At 44.1% G+C, this 25,134-nt stretch overlaps 1 protein-coding gene across 7 annotated transcripts in view; it reads right to left on the bottom strand.

The window, feature by feature from the left end:
- Positions 1 to 24,275, bottom strand: part of arhgap44a (Rho GTPase activating protein 44a) — a 27,156-nt gene extending 2,881 nt beyond the window's left edge. The window contains exons 1-23 of one of the 7 annotated variants that reach the window (XM_015972110.3): positions 23,866 to 24,275; positions 13,198 to 13,237; positions 12,464 to 12,583; positions 12,298 to 12,374; positions 12,095 to 12,206; positions 11,931 to 12,007; positions 11,729 to 11,843; positions 11,525 to 11,593; positions 11,276 to 11,357; positions 10,872 to 10,999; positions 10,554 to 10,665; positions 10,164 to 10,245; positions 9,912 to 9,992; positions 8,167 to 8,280; positions 7,677 to 7,768; positions 7,364 to 7,550; positions 6,637 to 6,654; positions 6,340 to 6,531; positions 4,866 to 5,378; positions 3,182 to 3,312; positions 2,699 to 3,100; positions 2,066 to 2,117; positions 394 to 533 (exon numbers count right to left, since the gene is read on the bottom strand). In XM_015972110.3, coding sequence (XP_015827596.1) covers positions 2,110 to 2,117; positions 2,699 to 3,100; positions 3,182 to 3,312; positions 4,866 to 5,378; positions 6,340 to 6,531; positions 6,637 to 6,654; positions 7,364 to 7,550; positions 7,677 to 7,768; positions 8,167 to 8,280; positions 9,912 to 9,992; positions 10,164 to 10,245; positions 10,554 to 10,665; positions 10,872 to 10,999; positions 11,276 to 11,357; positions 11,525 to 11,593; positions 11,729 to 11,843; positions 11,931 to 12,007; positions 12,095 to 12,206; positions 12,298 to 12,374; positions 12,464 to 12,583; positions 13,198 to 13,237; positions 23,866 to 23,918 — 2,805 coding nt within the window. In that variant the 5' untranslated portion in view covers positions 23,919 to 24,275 and the 3' untranslated portion in view covers positions 394 to 533; positions 2,066 to 2,109. Of the gene's footprint in view, positions 534 to 2,065; positions 2,118 to 2,698; positions 3,101 to 3,181; positions 3,313 to 4,865; positions 5,379 to 6,339; positions 6,532 to 6,636; positions 6,655 to 7,363; positions 7,551 to 7,676; positions 7,769 to 8,166; positions 8,281 to 9,911; positions 9,993 to 10,163; positions 10,246 to 10,553; positions 10,666 to 10,871; positions 11,000 to 11,275; positions 11,358 to 11,524; positions 11,594 to 11,728; positions 11,844 to 11,930; positions 12,008 to 12,094; positions 12,207 to 12,297; positions 12,375 to 12,463; positions 12,584 to 13,197; positions 13,238 to 23,865 lie in introns of all 7 variants that reach the window. The other 6 variants (XM_015972112.3, XM_015972108.3, XM_015972111.3 and 3 more) reach the window with 6 other exon arrangements.
- Between the last annotated feature and the right edge of the window lie 859 nt (positions 24,276 to 25,134).

Here is a 25,134-nt window from a genome sequence, read left to right as displayed (position 1 = left end):
GTTATAAGGCAAAAAAAGGAAAGAAAAATACATAAATTAGAGCATTAGAAAACAAAATGCTGACAAAGCAACGCAGAAATAAAACAATGAATGAAAATCTTTTGATGTAATACTTGTCTATGTTCCAGTCTTTCCTCACAAAGGCAGCTGCTCGTCCACTACGGCATTTTGGTGTTTTTATTTTATTTGTGGTCACAATAATGTAATGTAGCAAGCAGCCGCACAAGAAAAGTTTCTTTGCAGCTTCTAGCCGATGTGAAGGAGAGTTTAAATTCCAGTTTCAGGTGGTTACTGGTGAGGCCAGTTGGTGTTTCCATGGCAACAGGTAAGAGCATGTACCACAAGGGTTGCTGGTAAATGATGCCTCGGGGTGATAGGTCATAGAATGGTGCTCTGGGGCTCCTCCTCAGACATGGCGTCCCCCTCTGGAGAGTCAATCGCTGCCACGGACCTCCTGCAGGGGGCGCCGCTGAACTCATCGATGAGGCTGTCCAGATTGACATTGATGGAGGGGATTTCATAACTGAAGATATCTAATGGCGAGCATGATGGGAAAGGTGGTTAGGAGGAGCAGAAAAGGTATTGGTGAGCAAAAACAGGAAGAGGAAGGGAGGGGCAAATGATCATGATGATGAGGCGTAGAAATGAAAGAGAGCAGAGGTAATGTTAATCGCTTTGTGTCTGAACTCGCGGTGAGTGGCATGTGACCTCAGTAAAAGTATCACTGGGTTACAAGCGCTTCACATTCTACACAGGGATGGATCCTCAGTGCGATATCACCCATACCGACAAACATGGCAGGGCTTTAAACGTTGCACGTCACAGCAACAAATATTTCATCTGATTAAATACAACAAAAGGTCAAATATGCTACACAATGACGCGTGGCACGTCCACAACAATAGCTGGATAAACCAACACAGAGGCAACAAAATGTATGTGGAACTCTGTGGAGAAATAAAATGGCACCTAGACAACACGTGGCTTGAAGTAAGAATGGGAATCTCACGAGGACTGCTTGTAGTATTTATGGAAACTATGGATAATCTAGTGTGTTGCACTATTGACTGGAAGCCACAGGTCCAAACAGACTGATGACTGCTCCTGTGTGGGAATGAGATGGAGTGTGGCAGAAGAGGAGGCGGGGTTACGAGAAAGCGATGGACCTGCCAGAGGAAGAGATACCTGTGGACCCCTGAGAAAGGAGGGGGATGTCTGCCAGCATGACGCCAAGAAAAGGGAATAAACGGAACAAGGAGGGAGCTTAAAGGTTGGTTTATGCTTGACGCGTCCGCGAGGTCCGCACAGCTCCGCGCGGAAAAGTTGCGTCATTTTGCATCATTTTAACAACCACGCCCCTCCGCCGCGCCTCCGCACGGCCCAGAATTTCTGCGACGCGCACCTCGGAAAATTTCTAACCACGCGGACGGACGGACGCGGAAAAACATGGCGGACCGGCAAGAACTAGTATGGCAGAGGTTGGTAAATACAGACATTTGTATGATTCAGCTCTCAGAGATCACCGTGATCAACATGTTGTTAATAATTCTTGGAGAGAAATAGCTCGCAATGTCGGAAAAGACGAGAACGCTGTTAAAAATGCTGAAATACCATGTTGTAAACAGTAATTTCTACTTCTACTATGGTGTAGTGTTGGATGCACGCCGTAGAGCTCCATGCTGCCCCCTACAGTTTGGGAGAATATTGGCTCACCGCAGAGACGAGCCGCACGAACCATAAACGCTGCGAGTTGTGAAGCACGTTCCATCCGCGAGCCGCATCACCGCGCGGAAAGCGAATGTGTCAAGCATAAACCAAGCTTAAGATGGACCCTTGTAAGCGATGGTTACTGCAATGTGAGTGCAGTGTGGTGCACTCTGGGAAATCCCTAAGCCATGCATTTTCTGGTACAAAGAGATAACAATTCCAAGATGATGAAAGAAAAACTATATTCTGAATGAGAGTCATAGCTGAGTGATGCAGGCTGCAGGAGACCCCAGAGGCATCCACAGTTTGAGGCCAGGCAGTGAGATGGAGTGCATGGGGCGAGGGCGGTCTGGCTTACCCTAAAAGTCCCCCTCACACTTAGCCCACACTGAATCCCTGGCCTCACACAGCTGCAAAGTACACAATAGTAGCAAGGGGGGGACAAGAGAATGATAAATATAACATAATAATGACTGGTATATATATTAACAGAACACCTCATCATCAGAACATCATTCTGTAGATAAATGTGGGGATTTTCTGGGTTCGCTTCCACACCCGCTCACAGTAAGCCTCTGACCTACCTCTGCCGCATGGGGTCTGGGTCACACAGATAAACAGAGAGCACATGATGGATCTAATGGCAACTTCCAAACAAGCAGGACGAGCTATGCTTGTCTGATGTTTCCACACGTTACCCGGAAACATCATCACAGAACACAAGCAATGGATACGAGTCGGATCTGCTCGCTACACACAAATGCTAAAAGCTACTTTGGATCTGCTTCTCAGAGGCAATGCTTTTCATTCAGTACATTCACTTGGGATGAGTTAGTTAAGGCGGCAAGTGTCTTCCGTGTCTACAGTCCTACAGGGTCCTACACTTGTCCACCGTCTCCAATGGACAGAGCCACAGCGAGTCTCAGAGAGGGCCGCTGCAGCCCCACCTGAGGTGGTGGTGGGGATGGTGTTGCCATGGGCTGATGTTTACCTGTAGACATGCTCTCTCCAGGAGACAGTCCGTCCAGGAGGCCCTGCTCCATTGGCTGGGGAATCGGGGGGGCATTCAGACCTGGAATCCCAGGGGGCACCGTGGGCGGCTGAGGAGGGGGCAGGCTCGGCCTCTGCCTGGTCTTAGGAGCAGGCCGCGACTTGGTGAGAGTTCCAGTCAGGGAGGGTGGGGATGATAAAGAGTGGGGTGCCCCAAGCGGAGTCTGTCCCGGAGAGGAAGGGGGTACTTGCCCTGGAGGGCAGGCCAGTCCGTAAGGGGATGGGGTGCTGGGAGGGGTAGGGGAAAGGCTGACTGGTGATGGCTGACCTGTGGACTGGTCGGACATCCCTCCTGACTGACCGTACGGGACCTTTGGAGGTACAGGGGCCAACTTCTTGGAACCTATAAACACATGAAGCAGTTATATCACCGCGTTCCCTCGAAACACCATTTTCATGTCACAGGGGACAGAGGAGTGCTGACCTTTGCGAAGGGTGTGTGGACTCTGATCTGTGGAGAGAGGGGAATGGCTGCTGCTGGGGTGCACTGTTGGACTTGCCACCTGGATGGCTTTGTGTCCAATCACAGGGGAGAGCTCTTTACTCTTGAATGAACTGAAAAGCAGGCAGGTATTATCATATGTACCAGAACAGAGAAAGCAAATAAAACACAGGACCGTCTGCCCTTCAATACCTCTGCAGTTCTACAGTCACTCCCTCCATCATCACCATCACGTCTGGCTGTTACACTGTGATGATGTACACTAATACACACATTACATATATTTCTGAAATTAAGAATATAAAAAAAAATCATTAAGAAGCATTACATCTAACAAGCTAACTCCAGCGAGTCAGGAAATTTGAAAGACGTTTACACTTTTAAAACATTTAAAATTACGATTTTCAATTACACAATAAGTTCTCATTGTCAGGAGAGGTTGGAAAAACCACCCACATGTTTGAACAACACAAAACAAGGAAAAGCATGTGGATTAATCTGTCCTTCATGAAAGCACCAGAGTGAAGCGGGTCGCAGGCTTTAGAAAGCCCCTGACAGCACGTCTGGAGCTCATCAGATTATTGTCCAAACCAAGTGTCTCAACCCAACAACTGTGGGGATTCAGATGAGGGCTACTGTTACTGTACAACTGACCACAAACTGTTGAGGAGACATTTAAAAGATGTATGAACATAAAAACACGTTACAGAAGTTATCTATAAACACTGATTTTAATGGAAACGTATTTAAATACTTCGGGATTTTTCAAACTATCTGGATGCTTCGGAGACTTTGTAACAAAAGTGGAACAAAAAAAAACACATTTTAAATATGAATTCATAGAATCCATAAAAATATGCATGGACATTCATTTAACTTAGACTTTATCCATCATTAAAGGTTTCTCAACCACCGAGTATGCTTCAATGTTTAGTTTCAACAACTTTATTTTCCTCTCCTTAAACACACTGATTATTCAGCCTAAGTTAGTAGATTTATTTAGAATAATTAGACATTTGAGTTGTATTTGACTTTATGTTTTGGATGAGTAAGCTCATCATGATGTCGTGCTTCTGTTGGTGTTGCATTAAACTGGTTGGAGTTTGGAGCTGGAGAGTTTTTGTCCTGGAGTGAGCTCAGAGGAGAGCATCGAAGCTTCCAAATCCGCAGAAACAGAGCTGAAGCACCTGCTAGGATCTACACGGACATGTGCGATTGTAACACTGAAGAGGGTCAAAGGTCATCCAGTGAAGTTTACCTTGATGAAAACATTCTAAACAGTTGCTACTAGCTCACATACTTGTCATTCAAACTTTCTGGCAAACCTAAACATGTTAATAATACATTTCCTATTTGTTTGTGATTACTAATAACAAAAAACCTCAGAATCAAAGCTTTCATTTGTTTACTGAAACCTGTGTGCTGCATTTCCTTTGTTTATAGTATTTTAAACATCAGCACCAAACTGCAAAAGCATCAAGCGTCATCTTTGGTTGCTATGGTAACCTGGTTTACAGAAAACCTTGCTGTTACAGAATCCCAGGTATGTCATTTGAAAGGGGAGGTAAAACGAAGCACAAAGCACACGTGAGCCAGCGAACTACAGGAGGAAAGCAGCTGCCCCTCTGTGATGCTCCCATGGTGGCCGTAGGTGTGTTGTATTTACCTAGTCAGTCTGGGGGGTCCTCTCTCTCGAGCACAAGGACAGGCAGCCCACGGTGGGGGCGGGGGCATGGACGAAGGGAGGATAGGGGGGTTGCCAAGGGGCTGGTCATGGCGAGTTAGAACCAACGGGGTTTTAACGTAAAGCGGCGAAGCATTAGCATCAGGTGGGGGGGCGTGGGACATGTCACCAGGCGGGCTGTGCTTGGGGAAGTGCAGACAGTTAGGTTTGGGGTTTGAATTGATATCGAGTGAGGAGGAGGAGGAGGAGGAAGAGGAGGAAGGGGGTGGGGCAGGGGGAGTGAAGCCAGACCAGCGCATTGGGGGTGGGGGTGAGGCTGGGGGCTGGGACTCGGGACCTGGTGCCACAGGGCGAGCGCAGGGCAGGGGTTTGGGATAGAAGTGGTGTGGGGCGGTGTGGCACGAGGAGCTGGGGTAAGGAGGGGGTGGCCGGTCCTCCCCTGAGGGTGGGTGGGCATGAGAGGTGTCCGGCCGATTGAGCGGCACGTTGTCTGAGCTGCAGATATTAAGAGAACAGACAGCACAGATAAAACAGCTCTGGTGGCTGAAACGATAGGAGCCATGAAGAAGAAGCTGTTCTCATGGGTGGGTGTTAGTGGGTTAGTTGCTTTGTAGCCAAAAAAAAATGCATTTCTGGGGAAGTTGGTGGGCACCAAGCTTAGCACACAGTCAGCCTAGTGCAAATACAAAAACAAGCACAAAGAAAATGCAAAGAAACATGTGGGATTTTTGCCAAAGGAAAAGAAAATACAGTGTGTTGGACTTCCTCTGTGATCTCCTTGTGTCTGCACACTGCATAGAGCTCTGAGGATCTTTCTCTTAAGCCACAGCGTTGATCTGGAGAATACAATATTATCAAGCTGTCCCCTCTTTGCTGGAAAGTGTCCTGTATGAGTTTGTTTGAATCCCAGGTCCTGCAGTTAGCCCAGGGCAGTGTGGAGCAGACACAAAACCCTTTCAACGGCTGAAAGAGCCACAGGAAATGAGGGGAAGCCAGCCAAGCCAGATTTGATTTTGTCTGCCATACTTGCAGAATCGGTAACCGTGAGGTGATTGTTCTTGTGTCTGAATGGAATATTGGAATAAAACAATTGTTGAAATCTGCTTAACAAAGAAAAAGACAAAAGCTGAGAAAGCCAAGCTGACGGTGGGATGGTGGATGTATCAGCATGCTTCCAAAGACTTGAGGATAACAGCTTGTAACGATTCTTTAAATAACGAACTTCAACTAAGGAAAAGCACCACTCGCATGGACAACATCTCAACAATCCAGCTTTAGGAAGGGCTAAGACAAACTGAAAAAATGTTTTAATAAAAATTAAATTAAATACAAAAATAAATAAACACCACAGAGGCTTTGCTTGATCAATGGAAACACGGGGTAACATAACAACGTTGGTCAAAGAATGTTGGTGATGGTGATGATGGTGAGAGGCAGCGTTTCCACGCCAACTTACCAAACCCTTTCCCTTTCGGTACGCGGCGGTGTCGAGGATGGAGAGGCGAGTTCCCCAAGCTGCTCGGGGACGAGTGTGTCTGCAGGAGAGCCGGGTCCTTGCACGCCTGGAGGGGTGGAGCAAGTCTTGCGTGCCAGTGTGGTCGAACCTTTGCGAGAAACCCAGGATGTATCCATCACCCGGACACCCACACTGGAGAAAAGCAAATGTCTTGAGTTACTTATGATGACGTCAGTGTGAATATGAGGAATGATGGGGGTGTTGGGAAAACAAGAGGGAACTGGAATGATACGATACCTTTGTATCTTCCTAATGCTGCGTTAGTTAGTAGGGGAGAAGAGAGGCAAAAGGGATGTGAGGACATAAGGGATGCAGATTTGGTTCACAAGATCAGACTGAAGACTTCATTCACTCATTGTTTAAGATGGAGAGAGGAAATCTAGTGAAGGATGGATGAACAGACGGCACCTGTGAAATGAGAGGCTTTTAAACTCTTTTTTAATGTTAAATCTCCACAGTTGGGGCACTCCTTTTCAAAGCTGCTGTCTGTGAAGCCCAAGTCACCACAGCGTGGCATCAGTATCTAATACTGCAGCCTTCGTGTTCATTTAAAGCAAACACGATTTAGTTTTCTCCTGAAAAAATGTACATCAGCTGGACGAGTGACTCAGGCCAAGTGACGCACTGGCCAGACTCCGAGGGAGTAGCTGGGTGTGGGAGGACGAGGAGATGCGTTTAGAAAAATGTGGAGCAACTACCAGCCTTACATTAGAGGCCTGTTGCCATGGAGACAATGACACTCAAGCAATTCATCCTCCTCTTCATGAATTATGACAAGGACATTTTTATGTCGAAGAATGAACAGAAAAGAGGAACTACGAATGCAAAAAATGAGATTGGATGATGTGTAAATTATCCACAACAATTTTCAACACCTTCTTTTATGTCAGCGGTGTGAGAAGTTGTGTGGGCGATGAGAGGAGGTGAGAGATGTAAGGAGAGTGAGATGCGGGAACGCTCATACCCATCTTTCTTGTAGAACTCCAGCATCATGTTGTCAGTGGCGACGCTCAGTGGGCGTCTGCTCTGGTCATGCTGCTGCTGCTTGCGATCTGACTGGTCCATATCTGGTGAGGGCATGGAGCTGTAGTTGGAGTTGTGGTTGGTGTGGACCGGGCTTCCGTAGCTGCCTGTCAGGTTGAACTCAATGTCTGTGGCAGAGGAATGCACGACACCAGCAAAGTGTAGCTTGTTTTATTAGTATGTTCAAACTAAATTCATCATGATAGCATCCAGAGCTTTACAATTCTTCACGTTCATAGGAATATTTCACCTACCCCCAGGAAAGAACCAGTCAGCATGCTGAATGATGGGTTCAATGATCCCGACTATCTGAAGGGAAACTGTAGTCATCATCTCTGTCATGTTCCTGGAACAAAAGATAAATGAGCAAAGGTAAAATTAATGTCTTCAATTTACATGCTAATCAAATCTCTAGAGGTCTTTTTCACACTTCAGAATTTTTTCAACTTCTTTAAAACGTTCAGAAGTGCCAAACGCAAGACCTTTGCCACTTTGCTTTGGGCTGTAAGTAGCTATAAAATAACAACAGAAATGGTGTCGGGCATGAACTGACAAAGACGTAGAGGGGAACAAGAGAAAGTCTGCACAAAGTGCTTTAAGACCGGGGTTTTCATAGGAGTAGGAAACACACAGTTATGTCAGCTATGCTTGCAGTGGAAACCTGCACACACATCCCTTTTATGTTTCTGGTATCTGTGAAAGAGTTTCATTAAATACAAAAGTAATTAGTTATGAAGTACATACGGTTCTGTGTGTGTCCACAGCAAGTTAGGCCCAAGAACAATGGCGATGTTACCAGGAGTCATCTTGTTTGACTCTTGATATTCACTCAGCTTTGCTAAAAATTTAATCAGATATCTGTAAGATAGAAAGAAAGTGAACTGTTACATTGACACCAGGGATGTAAGAAAATATCGATATGGCAATACATCCTGATATCTCATCCTGGGATATGTCGATATTCAAAAGCTGTGTATGCAATTTTTGGAAGAATTTACATGCAAAGAATTTCTTTTCTTGAGGTGCAATTCAAATGCCGACCGCTAGTTGGCAGCTGTGTGCAATGGGTTTTGTTCCCACCATTGAAATGTAAGCCCCTGTATTATGGTTCAGATACCTCATGTTAAACATGTTACATATCAGTTTGGACTGTTGATTAAATGTTCCTACAATAAAGAAATCGCTAATATCGTCTGGCTGAATATATTGTGATATATCGTATCGTCTCCCCGGTATCGTATCGCCAGAATGTCACCCATACACATCCGTAAATGACACTGTCTTTAGTAGGAAAGGAGTTGCCTGAGTTTTGGAGGCCACATCTTAATAATTTGTGATTATGAGAGTAAAGCTAGCATTAGAAATGAAAAATTCATTAACGTCAGGTGGTTTAAAGGTAAGAATGATATCCTGTAGGAATGGGCATTATGGCCTAAAGTCTATATGGCGATAAATTATTTTCTACATATCAAAATGACATGAATTGCAGCAGAACTGTATTTAACACCGATACGACTTTACTGTCACCCAGCATATTGTACTGAGGAAGTTTTCTGCATCCGAGTCCTTAAATTCCAGTCCTGTACAAGCGCAACTTCATCCACGTGCTGCATCTTCATCCATGCAGCTTCTACTGCATTCGTCCAACGCTGACGCAGCTTAACAACAGTCATTCATAGCTGCAGTTGGACAGTAGAATCAAAATCTCTACAGGTAGCTACATTTATATCAATCGTATACGGTACATTACTAATAACATGTGGCCAGTTTGGGTACTTCAACCATTCTAAGCAGCTGTTGCCAGTTATGGATCGGCTACAGAAGATTCTACGAGAAGTACTCAGTCAGTTGATGAGTAGTTAAGTATTTTTACACTGTAATATCAAGTTGTTGGTGATGGAAACAGTAGCCTGAGTATTTTTTGAGTCAACTATTAGCTTCTGATTCACCGTTAGCATTGTTAGCGCAACATTAGCCTCTAGCATGCTTCACCGATATTAGAGTAAAACAAAAAGATGCCGTAGCTTCTTAGGGGTAAGAGCCATAACTTCTTGGTTGCTCCTTTTACTGGCTAACATTGTTTCCACAATGTTGCTGCACTTTGCCGGTCAGTGACAAATTACAAATGCTGGCACAGACTTGGCAACTCACAGGCTCAAATATGCTAGGCTCTTGAACCTACGCCTATGTCCCTCTTCGTCCCACCCAGCCGGATGAGAAGGAAGTCTGTTTCAACGTAACCTTCTAACGGAAGGACGGATTCTGATTACTTTGTAGTAAAATTCTTACTTATTGTACCTTTAAGTCTGAAAGTGGCAGAGCCAACACTTTTTGACTGCAGACATTTTCGTTTACATTTGAAACCTGCAGCTGCGGTTATTTTTTTCATTTATTTAGGCAAGAAAAGTTACCTGGAAATTTTCAGGACTGCAAAAATGTTATTGCATCTGTACAACTGAATAAAAAGAAAACCAGAGGAAGCAACTGACCTGAAATTATTCAAGTTGTCTGAGGGGAGTTTTTCACATACTGCCATCAGTGCTTGTAGTCTCTTGTCCATATCTTGGATGCTGCAGAAATATTATTTATATAATGGTTCTTTTTTGTTCCACTTCCTTGTAAAGGTCACCAGTTTTCATACTGGCAGCCCTTTAATAAAAACTCTGAGCTACAGATCTTTTTTTCATCGTAGCTGATGGGATCATTTCAGAATTATTTTTAATGAGAGAACAGGAACTCACTTAGAGGCCTGAATCCATTCTTCATAAAGTTCAGTGGTCATTAATGGCTCGGGGAGTTCACGGAGGTACGATTTCAAGGCCCCTGTGTGTGTGAGAAAAACAAGGCAAAGATTGTAAAATAAAGAAAAGAAAAAGCTAGTCAGCTTTTATCTGAGAGGACTGATTCCTCTCCTGAGGGTATTTGCAAGGCCATGCCCCATATCTTCTCTACCCTCCAGCAGCCCCTTCAAGTCAGTACAGCTGCCAGAGTCGGCTTGCTCAACAGAGCTCTCATGCTAATACTGAGCATGCAGGGAGGAGAAAAGAGCCCAACAGAGCTGATGGACAATCTATGCTGCATAAACTGACAGTGTTTTCTAAGTGTAATATGCCTGTGCGGGTGTACTTCACCTGCGATGGCGTGTGGGTCGGAGGAGTACTCCTGCACATCAAGAACTCCACAATCAAGGGAGGCTTTTAGCTTCTTCAGCTTGGAGGCTGATGGAGCCACTCTGAAGAGGCCCTGTAGTACACACATACATCATGTAGGTAAGAATAATTACTGCTTTTAACATGAACTTTGCATCTGACTTTAAGAGGTGACAATCGGCACAAAAACATATTGCTGAAAGCTAAGCGCACACACATCCTTCTGCTTGCAAGAAACGAAACAGCAAAACTGTGAGCACCTGCAACATTTTCAGTGATTCATGTGTTTGTGTAGAGTACCTCCTCCTGCATGCCACACTCCAACAGCATGGTAACACAAGCTTCGATGGGAAAGGCAATCTCTCTTCCACTAATGTTCAGGTGTTCCTCCAGAGACTTGCCAAATGACGGCTTCTCCACCCACGCCTCTGCAACGCAAAATTGCATCAAGAATCGCACACGATACAATAAAAACCCATGCGTCACATCTGCCATCGTGCTTAGGGGGATTTTGGAAGTTTTTTAAGCCATTGGCAGAGATATCAGGAAAATGTGATGCAGAAAGATTCTGTAGCAATCAAAAAGAAAAGCTTCAGTAAATTTTGGGTGACACTTCCAAATATTTAAGCTTGTCCATGAGGTTTCAGGTGGTGAAGTAGTGCGGATCTGTAGTCACACAGCTCCACATGCAGTGCATGACTCACCTTGGTGAGCTTTAATCTGGGGCAGGACACTGTGAAGAATCTCTAATGACTTCCTGTGATATTCTGCCTGTGTTTCTATCAGCTACAGAGGAAAGGAGGAGACAGTTAGAACATTCTACAACAGAGGCATACCGATATTTTGTTTTCCAGTCATCTACAGTAAATGCTGGGATGTAAGAGTACAAGTAAGAGCCACAGTTTGGTGACTTTTGCGCGGTTACTGTAGTTTTCTTGAATCAATTTACTTACTGCCTGGAAGTAGTTTGCATAGTCTATTTCTTTGGCCACAAAATTGTACATGTCTGCTGACAACTGATCCTGTAAAATGGAGTGGAAGACAAAAACAACATAATGTCAGAGTGATTCAATTGTGTCTGACAAATCCACAGTGTTCAGAGGGAGAGCCAGACAACAGAGGAGGAAATGTGTGATTGGCTTTGGTTGGTGACTTACTCTACAAATCTCCATCCTATTGGCTGCCTCCTCCATCTCCTCTCTTAGGGACTCAGACTTGGTGCCGGGCTGCATTGTGCTTGGGTGGCTGGATGACTTAGATGACTGCTGATATCTGTGGGGGTAAAAGCACAACTCCTGCTGTGAAGATGTCCTGTTTGTGCACAAATATTTCAAAGGTGTAAATGCAAACAGCTTTCACCTTGCTCGTGCTGAGTCCATGTCCAAGACCAGTTTAGCTAAGTGTTTTCTCTGTTTCTGGATGTTGGGAATGTCCACCTACAAAACACAATATCTAAATAGGCAGCTCTGCAATTCTGTCACAAACAGAGCACATTGTGTCTGTGGTTAGCAATGCCATCTTACTTCTGCAAGCACATAGAGAGGCTCCACCACATCTCTCTCTGTCTGGAGCTCAAACTGAAGCAGCTCCTGAGCCAACTTCTCCTCCGTCTCTCCACAAAGCTTCAACATCTTTCTGTTTGGTGAAACAGGCACGAAAATGTATTTATTTTTTTGTTTGATGGATAAATTGATCATTAAACCCTACAGCTCTGTAAATTATTTACCCCAGGAGCGAGTCATCCCCCAACACTGCAGCTCCCTCCTCCATGCATTGTGCCAAGATCGTGAGTGGAAGTTTTTTCTGACAGCAAAAAGAAATTTTACTAAAACATCACAGACGTATATCATGTTGCTCTCTGTCATCCGAGAGGAAGAGTGACAGGTGCTCACAGATGGGGACTTGACAGATCTCTTCTCCGTGTCAGTCCCCTGCTGGCCCTGCAGGCAGCCAGTCAGCTTCTTGTGAGCGCTGTGTGTCACCTGCTTGACCAGATCCAGACGCTTCTCTACCTGTACGAGCAGACCACACAATAATACACACTAATCAGCTCAAATCTAAGTCCAAACTGCAAACCAATACACCCAGAATGTTTAGTTAATGACTGTGAAATTAAATCAGCAATAATCAGCAATCAAGTTTATTCCAGGACCATAGACGACATTGAACATTAAGCTAATTCACATGTACAGTCCCATACATCACAATAAAAACAACAATTAAAAATAACAAATCTAGAAGATACACCAAACACTATAAGAACACATGCAAGCATATATAAAAAATATAAAAAATCATTTTACACACACACACACACACACACACACACACACACACACACACACACACACACACACACACACACACACATGTGTGTGTGTGTGTGTGTGTGTGTATGTGTGTGTGTATATATATATATATATACATATATATATATATATATATATATATATATATATGTATATTACAACAAAGTGTTGTGCACACTAAAGAAAACAGCTCTGTTGCGATGTCAGGTCATTTCCATTGCGATATGACAATTTTTAGCATCATTTTATGATTATTGTTGATATTTGTATTTTCAAGCTGAGAAAGCCATCTCACACACAACCTTATGACAACTCACCTGTAGAAGATCTTCACTCAACACCTCTGTTTTCTCTGCCCTGTAGAGATAAAAGTCAGAAACAGGTGTTTAAGGCAAAAGACAAGCAAGCAAACATCTAGTTCATTCAGGTCTGATGGACAGCTCTCTCTAACTCACACACCAGAGTTTCACTAATATTCGGGCCTGGGGAGTGAGATGGCCATTCCAGAATGTTCTACCTGTTCCTCTGCATGAGATTTTGAGTGTTTAGGGTCGTTGTCCTGTTGAAAGATCCAGCCCCGGACCAGCTTCAGCTTTGTCACTGATCCCTGGACATTGGTCTCCAGAATCTGCTGATACTGAGTGGAATCCATGTGTTCCTCAGCTTTAATAAGATTCCCAGTCCCTGCGCTGGCCACACAGCCCACACCATGATGGAACCACCACCATGTTTTACTGTAGGTAGCAGGTGTTTCTCTTGGAACGCTGTGTTCTTTTTCCTCCATGCATAACGCTCCTTGTTATTCCCAAATAACTCAGTTTTAGCTTCATCAGTCCACAGCACCTTATTCCACAATGAAGCGGGCTTCAAATGTGCTTTAGCAAACCTCAAGCAGCTCTCTTGGTGCTGTGGGTGGAGAAAAGGCTTCCTCTGCATCACTCTCACATGCAGCATCTCCTTGAGTAAAGTGCACCAAATGGTTGAATGAAGCACAGAGACTCCATCTGCAGCAGGACGATGCTGTAGGTCTTTGCTGCTGCTCTGTGGGTTGACTGACTGTTCTCACCATTCTTCACTTCTGATTATCTGAGATGTTTCTTGCTCTGCCACTTTAAGCCTCAACATGAACTGAGCCTGTGGTCTTCCATCTCCTCAGCATGTTCCTAACTGTGGAAACAAGCTGAAACCTCTGAGACATCTTTCTGTATCCTTCCCCTAAACCAGGATGGTGAACAATCCTTGTTTTCAGCTCATGTGAGAGTTGTTCTGAGACCTCCATGTTGCTGCTCTTCAGGGAATATTCAGAGGGAAACTAACAACTGCCCCTTAAATATTCTTTCTCCTAACTGGACTCACCTGTGTGCGGAGGTCAAGGGTCACTGAGCTTACCAAACCAATTTTGAGTCCCAATAATTAGTGCCCTCATTCATGCACCTGTCTAATTTTGTTATTGCACACTTTCTGTAAATCCTATAAACTTAGTTTCACTTGTCAAACATCACTGCTGGTCTCCTATATGATGTATTTAACTGCATTTTTTTTCATCGTAACAACCAACGGTTTATACAGGAAAATCATGAAGATTAACAAGATTGTCCAAACTTTTGCACCTCACTGTAAGTAACATGAGGGAAATTACAGGAGCTGATTTAGACTTGGGACTATTTTACGATAAAGCACCACTGTAAGCCTCCGCTACAATGCGCAAGGACATGACACAGCGGCCCCTAAAATACACCTACTTCATCTTTCATTTTCTCTGCTTTAGAATTTATTTTAGAAGTAGCTGTCCTTTCTAATTTGAATAATATAAATGCTAGCTGTTCCCATTCACTTACATTGTTTATGATAAGCTAAAGCTAACATTATACTGCCAGACTGAAGTCAAATGACCCTTGTAGAGTGTAAATAAAAGACTAGTGATCTAGCGGTAAAAATTATGATTATAAAAATTAGAAACACTTCAGGGTCCGGCTGCGCAGTGGTTAGAGCGGTTGCCTTGCAGCAAGAAGGTCCTGGGTTCGATTCCCGGCCTGGGATCTTTCTGCATGGAGTTTGCATGTTCTCCCTGTGCATGCGTGGGTTCTCTCCGGGTACTCCGGCTTCCTCCCACAGTCCAAAAACATGACTGTTAGGTTGATTGGTCTGTCTAAATTGTCCTTAGGTGTGTGTGTGTGTGTGTGTGTGCGCATGATTGTTTGTCCTGTGTGTCTCTGTGTTGTCCTGCGATGGACTGGCTCTCTGTCCAGGGTGTACCCCGCCTGATTGCCCACCAATTCAATATGCCAGTTCCTGACAGAAACCTCAGCTAAGCTGTGAAAGCGAGGGCTGAACTGCAGTGCCGATGAAGCAGACAAAGCTACTCAGTCGGAGAAGTGAATGAGCCATTAGCTTTGAAAAGAGCTAAGCACTGGAAGCCACAAATACACGAAGTCAGCTCACGACGCAATTTAAGACCTCAGTCCCGTTTCTGCAATGCTGCACCCATCAGAGCTCAATATGCTTTTAAAAAGCCACCAAGAATCAGCAAAGATTTCTGACTGTGATCTGAAATTCAGCCAACTCAGATGTCCACTGCACACGTTGAGACCTGCGATTCACTCAGTAACATGTAAGAGAATAACATGCACTTCCTCTGTGGAACGGGTGAGACACTGGGCAGTGTTCCACCTGCGTACCCCCGCAGCATCCACCCAGCAGAACACATACTTTCAATGCACTTCCACTTCCTGTCTGCACAACCTCTTCCTGCGATTGTGCCCCACTGTGTCAATCTCAATGGCAAATGAAGAACGTGGATTTATGTTTACCAAGCAAATGGAAAAGACCTTAATCTGTTCTCCTATGATTCACGTGCAGGACAAAAATAAAACCAACGCACGTCGTAGATGAAATGCTACTTTGAGAATCATTAGAACATAAAATAATGCTCTGTGATAATTGAGATGGCGGTTACCGTGACAACCCTAGATGTTACACATGCAATGTTTTATCCTGATTAGCAGCATCAAAAACATCTTTAAAAAAATGTGTTGAGCTTCAGTAATACATTAAAATCTTGGTCCCAGTATCAAGATGAAGACCTGGAGCCATGGGAAGTGGGTCAAACAGTGCACCCTAATCTCAGCTCTGCTCACAGAGCTCAGGAGAGAAGATACAGGAAATGCTTGTCTACATGAAATAAAGAAATTCAAAAGATGCCTGGCACAAATAGCAAGAACAGGTGCAATCCCAGTTTGCTGATTACACAACAAAAAAGTAACAAAACCAGAGCACTCCAAAAAAGTTTGGCTTAATATTTCAGCGGTTTAACAATCTCTAAAACAAATTTCCCACAAAACTCTTCAGTCGGGAAATGCAATGTGTTCAGTGAACCATAACACAGACCTAACAGCAGATCCAAGCGCTGCCAACATGTTAGCTCTGTCATTAGACATCAGAAGATTACATCTTCAAAAGAAAAGCTGTTCAATTTAATGGCCGTGTTTGTTTTTGGGCTTTGGCCTTTCCTCTTACTAAGCAAGAATCTGCTTCTCAGGACACAGACTAAACACCCACAAAAAGAACAGACCATGGTGGGAATAGAGGCGTCCTACAAACCAAGCTGCAGAGTAAGGGATGCTTTTGAGTTGTGGAGTGATTTTGCTCTCAGCAAACAAGTGTGCAGATTGAGTCCTGTGAGGAAAGTAAACACGTGGGAGAGTTGGCAGCCATGTGGGCGGTATGCTCATGGAGAGGGAGGAAGATGTTGCCAGGTTTGCACCAACCATCTGCCACAGCACAGGCATTCCTTTACCTAGAGCTGTGACTAAGCAAGCACTCAAAAACAAACATGTGCATGGACATCCTTAAACATCAGGATGGAGGAGCTTATGTCAAATAGCAGAAATGTTGCATCATCTTGTAGATTTACCTAACATAGTTGTCTCAGGCTTCCTCATGTCAGACTGTGGTGAAAAAAACCTTTAAATCTGTCTGAGACCTGACGAGGATGAATCAGATAAAACAGAGATCAAGTGGAAGATTTTGAATCTCTTCGTTTCCATGTCTGGTGACAGCATTACCGAAGAGACGGCGATTTAGACTTTATGGCTAATCGGAGAGGAAATCCCATGATAAGTCCAATAAAATGCAACCAAATTGTTCTCTAAAAACAGCTGCACACTAAAAGAAACGTATCTGAAATCACAGAAAAGTGTATCTTGATATATGCTAATACAGGCCAGCTGCCCCCCTGCCCCCAGCAATGCACATGGTAATGAAAGCTTGAATAATTCAAGCAGACATCCTCAAAAATATGGGCAAAATAACGTCTGTGCTCACAAACTTATCACGTCGGTTAAAAGCCAACTGTTGGAGGATGATGGCTGTTTGAACTGAAAGGAAAGTGGTTGTGCTCTTCTCTGCTCACGCCGCTAATGTTGCTAAAAAAGGAGACCTCCGATTCCTGAGAGAGCTATGTTAGACGCACAGTCCTGTGCTGCTCAGAGAATAGCAGAATGGTGCCGTGGGCCTCAGCAGGGCACCACACGGCCCCGAGTGCTGGCATGAGACCCACAGCATGTTCTCACTCGAGATGCTTTCAAAATATTTCTCCAGCGAATGCCTTTTGTTTTAAGCGGATCGCTGGCATGAATCTAAAGGCCCTCTCGGTTTCCTCCCTCATGACAAAGCAGGAGGCGTGGGGGTGGGGGTGGGATGGGATACGAGGCTACTAAAACAGAGAAACCCACTTACTGTAGTTGTCCAGTAAACTAGGTCACAGTTCTGTCAAGTATGCAAGAGTACATTTGAGGGGAGTGAACACACACATGCACATCAGCATACAGCTTGCACACATAATGCACCAACGGCAGAGGGAGTGAAAGCCTGCAGACGTCTGTAACCTCCCTCTGGAAACTAAATCAGTCACTTATCTTTAATAAGTCTACTTTTCACAATTCTATTTAAATGTGCTGGTAATTCATTTAAATCTGTCCAAATTCTTACCCACTCCACCGGGAAGCTTCAGACAGACCACGAAGCAAACCACAACAAAAACTCACAAAACAAAGATGTAAAACGGAGACATTCTTCATCGGCAATCCTGCAAATGTCTTCACCGCCTGGAAAATGTAACATGTGAATTGACAAAAATGTGATGAAACAGCTAAATACGCGTTTCTAGGCAACCAGAGCAAATGAAGAAATCTGTACTTCCTACAGTATATGAACAGATGGGGAAGATGATCTTTTAGAAGGAATAAAAGAAAATAAAAATAACAAAAAAATTCTCTGAAATGGTGGTAAGATGTAAACTAAACAGGGAACTTAACAGTGAATTAATGCGTCCTGTTTTACTTTGTGTGAATGGACGGGAGCAGGCATGTTGACGGAGCCACCCGTCCTCTTGGTGGTTATTTCTAACAACAATGCCTTCCCAGCATTTGCATTTACAGCCTCTCCTGACCGGACCTGTACAGAACGTACAGTCAAAGAAAAGAAAAATCAAAAACCAATCCCCCAATCTCGTTGCTTGATGTTTGACATCCTGAGTCTGTAACATTCATCAGCTTCATTACAGGCAGATTTCTTCCTGTTGTTATGAGCAACAAACCAGACTACCTCTAATTCGACCCACCTTAGATCAAATGCATATTCATAACACTTAATATCATAAACTGATGCTGTTTTGTTCACTTATAAATTACAGCAGAACTGGTGCAGGGTCTAAAGAAATCCCTTTACATCCACATCAAGAAGAGAATTGAGGCTTCTGTCTGATGACATCATCGCTCTTTTGTTGGCCAAATCATTAACAATAGCTCTTTATCACCATCACCCCCTGTAGTATGCTGTCTCTCTGAGGCATGGATGGGCTTATTGAAGGGTTATCAACATGTTAGCACCAAATGGCACGTGGCAACAACAGCTACAGCTGCTGCAACACGTGATGCCTCTCAAGTCAACACGAAGCCAGAGAAGTGACCACAAATGTGAAAAGGTTCACCTACATGTGTTCTGGAGATCAAAAGCCGGGTTTCTGAGGTCTTCTCATCTGTCAAACTAGAATTTTGGAGCAACAAGATGCAGCAGGAGGAAAAAACGCAAAAGGATGGAAATGGTGTCCAGCAAGTTTCAAGCAATAAGTTTGTTCCTTATCGTTCATTTAAATCCACCAAATCATTCATTAGAAATAATAAAGGTTAAGAATAATCAGCCTTTCCCCTCCAAATCAAACACGTTTCTGGTATGTGTATTTCTCTTCCCACAAGTGCTTTATTTAGGGTTCCTGCATGCTGACTGAAAGTGTGAACGCTGAAATGTGATGCATCAAACACTGCATCAGAACAAAAACAGAAACCCAGAGTGAGACAACACGGGGGAGAAACAAAAGCATCCACAGCCCACGAATGGCTGCCGTTTTCTGATAATTGGATTGTAGAGTGGTGGGCTATACAGCCCAGCCTAAAGGCACAAGCAGAAAGAAAGCATTTATCGTGAGCATCAGTCAGCTGCAGGATGGGAAGACTGGACGATGTAAGAGCAACACTCACGCTCAGTTGTTCTGATCTCTCTGCTTTTCTGCTGACAATGTGCAAAGAATATTCAGAAGTAGCGCCTTTGTGTTCCACTTAGAAAGGAAAATGTAGTTTTACATTTAAAAACTGAAAATTACTCAAAGAGATGCTTTATTGGGAATGTGGGGTTTTAGACGATTGTTCACTCTAAAAAAGTCGACTTGTCTAAATGTCTAAGGCGGGTTTGAAGAAAGGACCGCTGCCCAGCACCTTTTAGATGTTTGCTTGTTTTAGATTCAAACAAATGAATGATTAGCAGGTTTCTGCTGAACTGGGGACATAATTTAAACATTCAAATCAGTGTTTTTAGAACAAGGAGACGTCTAAAAGACTTCGGATAGGATTTATTTACCAGATTAGGTGTTTTAGGTTAGTGGCAAACATAGTTGTGTTAAGATCTAAAATTACTCCAGAATTTGCGGGTAACATTGACAGGGGAGGGTTAGGGTTAGGGTCCGCCTAATAACCGCTGAGTTGCAGGTCTGAGTCCCACTCAGTCTGTCACCATTGGGCAAGTCACTTCCCCTCTTTACCCGCTGGGGTGGTAAGAGGGACCTCACGCACTGGGGCACCACTAGTGTGATTTGTTTGTATTTGTATAATTTGTATGTGTGTGAGAGAATAACTGGTTGTGTTGTAAAGTGCCTTGGGGGGTTTATAAACCCTAGAAGACACTTTATAAACACAGACCAGAGGAAATAAAATAAAATCCTTACAACTGAATGCACAGATTTAACACCAGAAAGGCCGTGGCAGCCATTCTGACGTTTTTGCAATTTGCATGTTTAACTCATCCATCCATCCATCCATCCATCCATTCATCCATCCATCCATTCATCCATCCATCCATCCATCCATCCATTCATCCATTCATCCATCCATCCATTCATCCATCCATCCATCCATCCATCCATCCATTCATCCATTCATCCATCCATCCATCCATCCATCCATCCATTCATCCATCCATCCATTCATCCATCCATCCATCCATTCATCCATCCATCCGTTCATCCAGGCCCAGACTCTCCCCAGCCACTTGGACCAGCTCCTCCGGGGGAATCCTAAGGCATTTCGTGGCCAGCTGTGAAACATAGTCCCTCCATCTTGTCCTGGGTCATCTTTTAGGTCTCCTCCTGGTTGGACGTGCCCAGAAAATCTCACCAGGCATCCAGGAAGCCTCCTAACTAGATGCCAGAGCCACCTCAACAGGCTTCTGTCTGGAGCAGCCTTGGCGGAGTCCAACTCTTACCGGAAATGAGCCCGACTTACTGCCGGCAATGCGGACCGAGCTCTGACACCGGTCATACAGGGACCTAACAGCCCGTATCAGCGTGCTTAATTACTTTATCAAATACAAACATACAGCCTTGATTGTCCCTGACTTTTACTAAAACAGTGTACATTTTCATTAAATATTGATTTCATGTTTATTGTGCAAAAGACAATAGAAATATGCTCTTTTCTAAAAACTATTCATCAAAAAGAGAATCATGTAGAACTGTTTCTTATTTTGTTTTTGGTGTGGAAAGTTTTACCGTGGGTGACGTCATCTACTCTGAGGATGCTGAGGACCTACTTCGGGCCGTGATGTGGGAATAGAGAAATGGGTCAAGAGAGATGGAGGGGGAGATTTGTCAGAACCCGTGCAATCTTACTTGGACCTTTGATTTGTAAGAAAGCATACATTTTAAAATAACAAACACCAGTAACAATACCAGTCATACACAACACCATTAAACCCTTCTGCCTTTCAGATCTGTCATCCTCTGTTTCCTCTCCTTAAGCACATTGACACATTTGTTGTACAGAGCATGCAAGGCAGCACACCTTCACTGTAAAGCTACAGAGGTAATTGGTGCAGCTGGTGATCACATGACATGGATCTCACCAGAAGCTGCAGCAGCAGGTTAGAAGAGCCAGAGATCTGCTGACGCTGCACACCTGCACTCCAACCCACCCCTTGAAAGAAGACCTTTACCGCCTGTCATGAACAAGATGAAGGAGACACGTGTCATGGACTGATGTTCTTCTTGTGTCTGTTCACTCACAAACCATCAATACTAAGAAAATGATACAGTTCTGACACTGTTATTATTGTTATTATTCTTGTTATTATTCTTGTTATTATTCTTGTTATTAAATGATGGAAAAAACACTGAAGTGGTTTGAGAAGAGTGACGGGGAACTGCTGCTTAAACTCCACAGAGACTGCAGGAGTTCAGAGAGGTCAAAGGGCCAAACCAGCAGAGGAACCCTGCTCTGGTCTGAAGACGTGTCAAGCTTGAGTCAGCAAGTCAAAAGCCTCTGGAATTCATGCGCTCTTGTTAAGTTTTCAGACAGTTTGCGAGCCTCCTGTGTTATAACAACAAGAAGAAGAAGAAGAAATGCATTTTTATACAGCGCCTCTCAAGATAAAAATCACAAATGATAAAAAAATAGTAATAAAAATATGGAGAAAACAGAAATTTTAAAATTATAAAATGCGAAAGAAGAAAACTAAAATGACTTTCAGTCACAATAGAAGAGTTAATCATGGGAGAAAATAAACCGACTGGCAGCAGAATCCTAGCCCGGTGTGATAGTGTGAATTCCTACATTAAGATGCCTCATTAATCTGCTGCACGCACACACACACACACACACACACACACACACACACACACACACACACACGTGTCCACCCACTCATTCCACACGTACAGCCTACCTCATGTGCGTGCAAACACACAGATCTGTGCATGCATTTACAAAACACACTCTCACTTTTTGTCATTTGCAAATGCACTTATTTTGAGGATTGAAACTGTAAAGGAATATCTTCCTCTTCATGGTTAATTATAATAAGTAAAAGCTTTTTAAATGCGGCCCTTAATTCAAACTTTACCAAGAAACGAGAGAGTAATCATAAACCTGTGAAATCAGATAAACAGCTGCTTGTTGTCTTGGAAACATATTTACTGACACATGTTCACTAAGGTAGAACGTGTTTGCAATGCAGGATGGAAATCTGACCAGTCAGTGTTGGATAGCCTAACCTTCGAGTCCAGCCTGCCGCTTGTTGTGCAGGGTTAGCATGTTCTCATCACGCATGTGTGGGTTCTGTCCCGGTGGTTTCCTAACCACGGACCAAAACCATACATAATAGGTTATCTGGCAACACTCAAGTGTGGAACTGGGCACTTGTCTCTGTGTGTCCCTGTGATGGACAGGGGACCTGCTGTGGACTGGCCATTGTGGGTTCTGGAGGAACAGCCATACCGTTCAGCACATACACTCCCTCACGTCCAACGGAGACATTCCTGGGCTGCATTAATGTCCCAGTCCATCCCTGATGCCATCATTTGTAGTATCAAGCTAGTCAAGCTAAATGATGCATGTTATCAGAGACTCTGCATGGATAAGCCAACCAGAGGCGTCTATAGTGAGACGCTGGCCCTTTTCCTGTTTAATAATAGTTCTGAACAAATGCATCCTATTTTCTTTGAAGATATGAAGGACAAACCTGCCTTTAAAGTTCTATGAAATTCTAGTAAAAATAATCTGCATCAGGAAAAAGCAAAGGAACAACGATAATGATGACCTAGAGCCGATGCACTCTGCAAGGTGTGTCCCTCCTTATGAGTGCATGTCACACAACCTTGTAGTAGTAATGACCCAGCCTCCTGCTCCTAATCCCCCACCGCTGAGCAGAAAACACCTTCTGGTTTAGTGCTGCTTGACAAGCTGCTCTCCTTAGAGACGGGAGGGGCTGATAAACCCGGGGGACCTGTGCAAAAGGTCACAAAAGATTCACTCCTGAAAGTAGAAGGTAATCTGAGCTACAGAGGGCTGCATAAATCCTCCCTAGTCGTCTTTACAGTTGAATATACACGTTTTTTTTATTTAAACGCCAGATCACGACTTGACAACCCAGCCCCAAGAGCTGCTTCCCTACTACAGCTGACATGTCTGCAGAATGAAAACATTGCGCCTTTTTTCCATTTTCACGTCGCAACCTCCGCATCAGTCCGAATCACCTGACAGGTTCGGTGACAGCAGATGAACATTATCTCACTCTAATAATAATGACACGATTTTTGTCACGATCCAGCACCGGAATGGGGGTTTGCCTGCGTGCTGGTCTGCGTTGCAGCGACTGTCTATTTTTAATGTACGTCCGTGGGCAGGTTGTGGAGACTGGGGCAATGCGCCTACACGCTGCCTATGCGGTTTCCACTGGATGTTACGCATAAGCACAATGAGGGCGTTTTTCACACGGGACTCTCTTATAACAAGAATGATCACGTGGAGATTAAATCTATAAACCTGTTCAAAAAACAAACACATTTGGTGAAATAGTGAATTTCAACGGGGCCGTAAAGGGGAGGTCTCTTCCATTTGGCTTGGTCCGGCGAGAATTGCGCACTGAAACGTTTCGCTTACCTTCCCACCGTTTGGTTGGCGAGCTGTCGCATCCGATTGAATTGCTTCTTCATCTTGTAATTGTCTGCGTTAACACTTCTGGGGGGAACTATTCCGCATTATTTTTTCTCTCAACGCATCGGTCCGTCCGCCAAAGAAGAGGCGCAGCGCAAAAACCAGTCTCTCAGATTCTCCGTCATTTTCCTTCATTGCAAAGCGCCGAGCATGAAAAGCTCTCCTCGCCATTACATCTTCCCTAGTAGCCTATATGCGGTGTTATGTTTTAAATGACATGTGCCCTACTGCCTGCAAGGATGATGGACCGCGGGCACGCACAGGCAGCAGAGCGCTGACAAGAAGCGGCTGCGCAGCAATGCAACATGGGAAATGTAGTAGCCTACCAGTAGTCCTGAAATTTGGAATGCCATATATTCCCCCTCTCATTCAGAAAATACTAATGCTTTCTTTATCAGTGATTTTGTCAAATGCTGGTCAGAAACAACTACAGGCCTGTACATGTAGAATAAAAGAAAAATGACGTCAAACAGCCTAGACAGATTCATTATTGGTAATATTCCTATATTATATTCACTTTTGGTACGTTATACTTGTAACGTGTCTTTTTTCATTAGTTACAAAAAAAGTAGCGATTTTTTTCCAGTTTACCCCAAAGTGTGAAGTGATCGGGTTTTCATTGCTGATTCAGTTCACATTCAGTGGTTAGAGCTGTTGCCTTGCAGAAAGAAGGTTCTGGGTTCGCTTCCCGGCCTGGGATCTGCAGGGAGTTTGCATGTTCCCCCTGTGCATGCGTGGGTTCTCTCCGGGTACTCCGGCTTTCTCCCACAGTCCAAAAACATGACTGTTAGATTGTCCTAGGTGTGTGTGTGCATGATTGTTTGTCCTGTATGTCTCTGTGTTGCCCTGCGATGGACTGGCTCTCTGTCCAGGGTGTACCCCGCCTGGTTGCCCGGTGACTACTGGAGATAGGCACCAGCCCCCCCCCCCCCCCCCCCCCCCCCCGACCCTGCGTGGACAAAGTGGGTTCAGAAAATGGATGGATGGATTCCTGATTCAGCCTGGAAACACTTTCATCTAGTGGCACAAGTGTGTCACTGCGAGTGAGCAGAAGAAAAAAACCAACAAATTCTTTCTGTAATTTCACAAAGCAGAATCTCATTATGACCAAGGAAACCGATTGTTTACAAAAGCTTAAGTAAAAAGTTAGGGCCATGCCTGTTTACTAATGATTTTCAATGACACCTCAAATTTAGAAAATATGATATTTTATTA

Source organism: Nothobranchius furzeri, chromosome 5 (genome assembly GCF_043380555.1).
Source record: "Nothobranchius furzeri strain GRZ-AD chromosome 5, NfurGRZ-RIMD1, whole genome shotgun sequence".
NCBI classification, from domain to species: domain Eukaryota; kingdom Metazoa; phylum Chordata; class Actinopteri; order Cyprinodontiformes; family Nothobranchiidae; genus Nothobranchius; species Nothobranchius furzeri.
The sequence above is the reverse complement of the archived record's forward strand: the minus strand, read 5'-3'. Positions and strand labels throughout refer to the sequence as shown.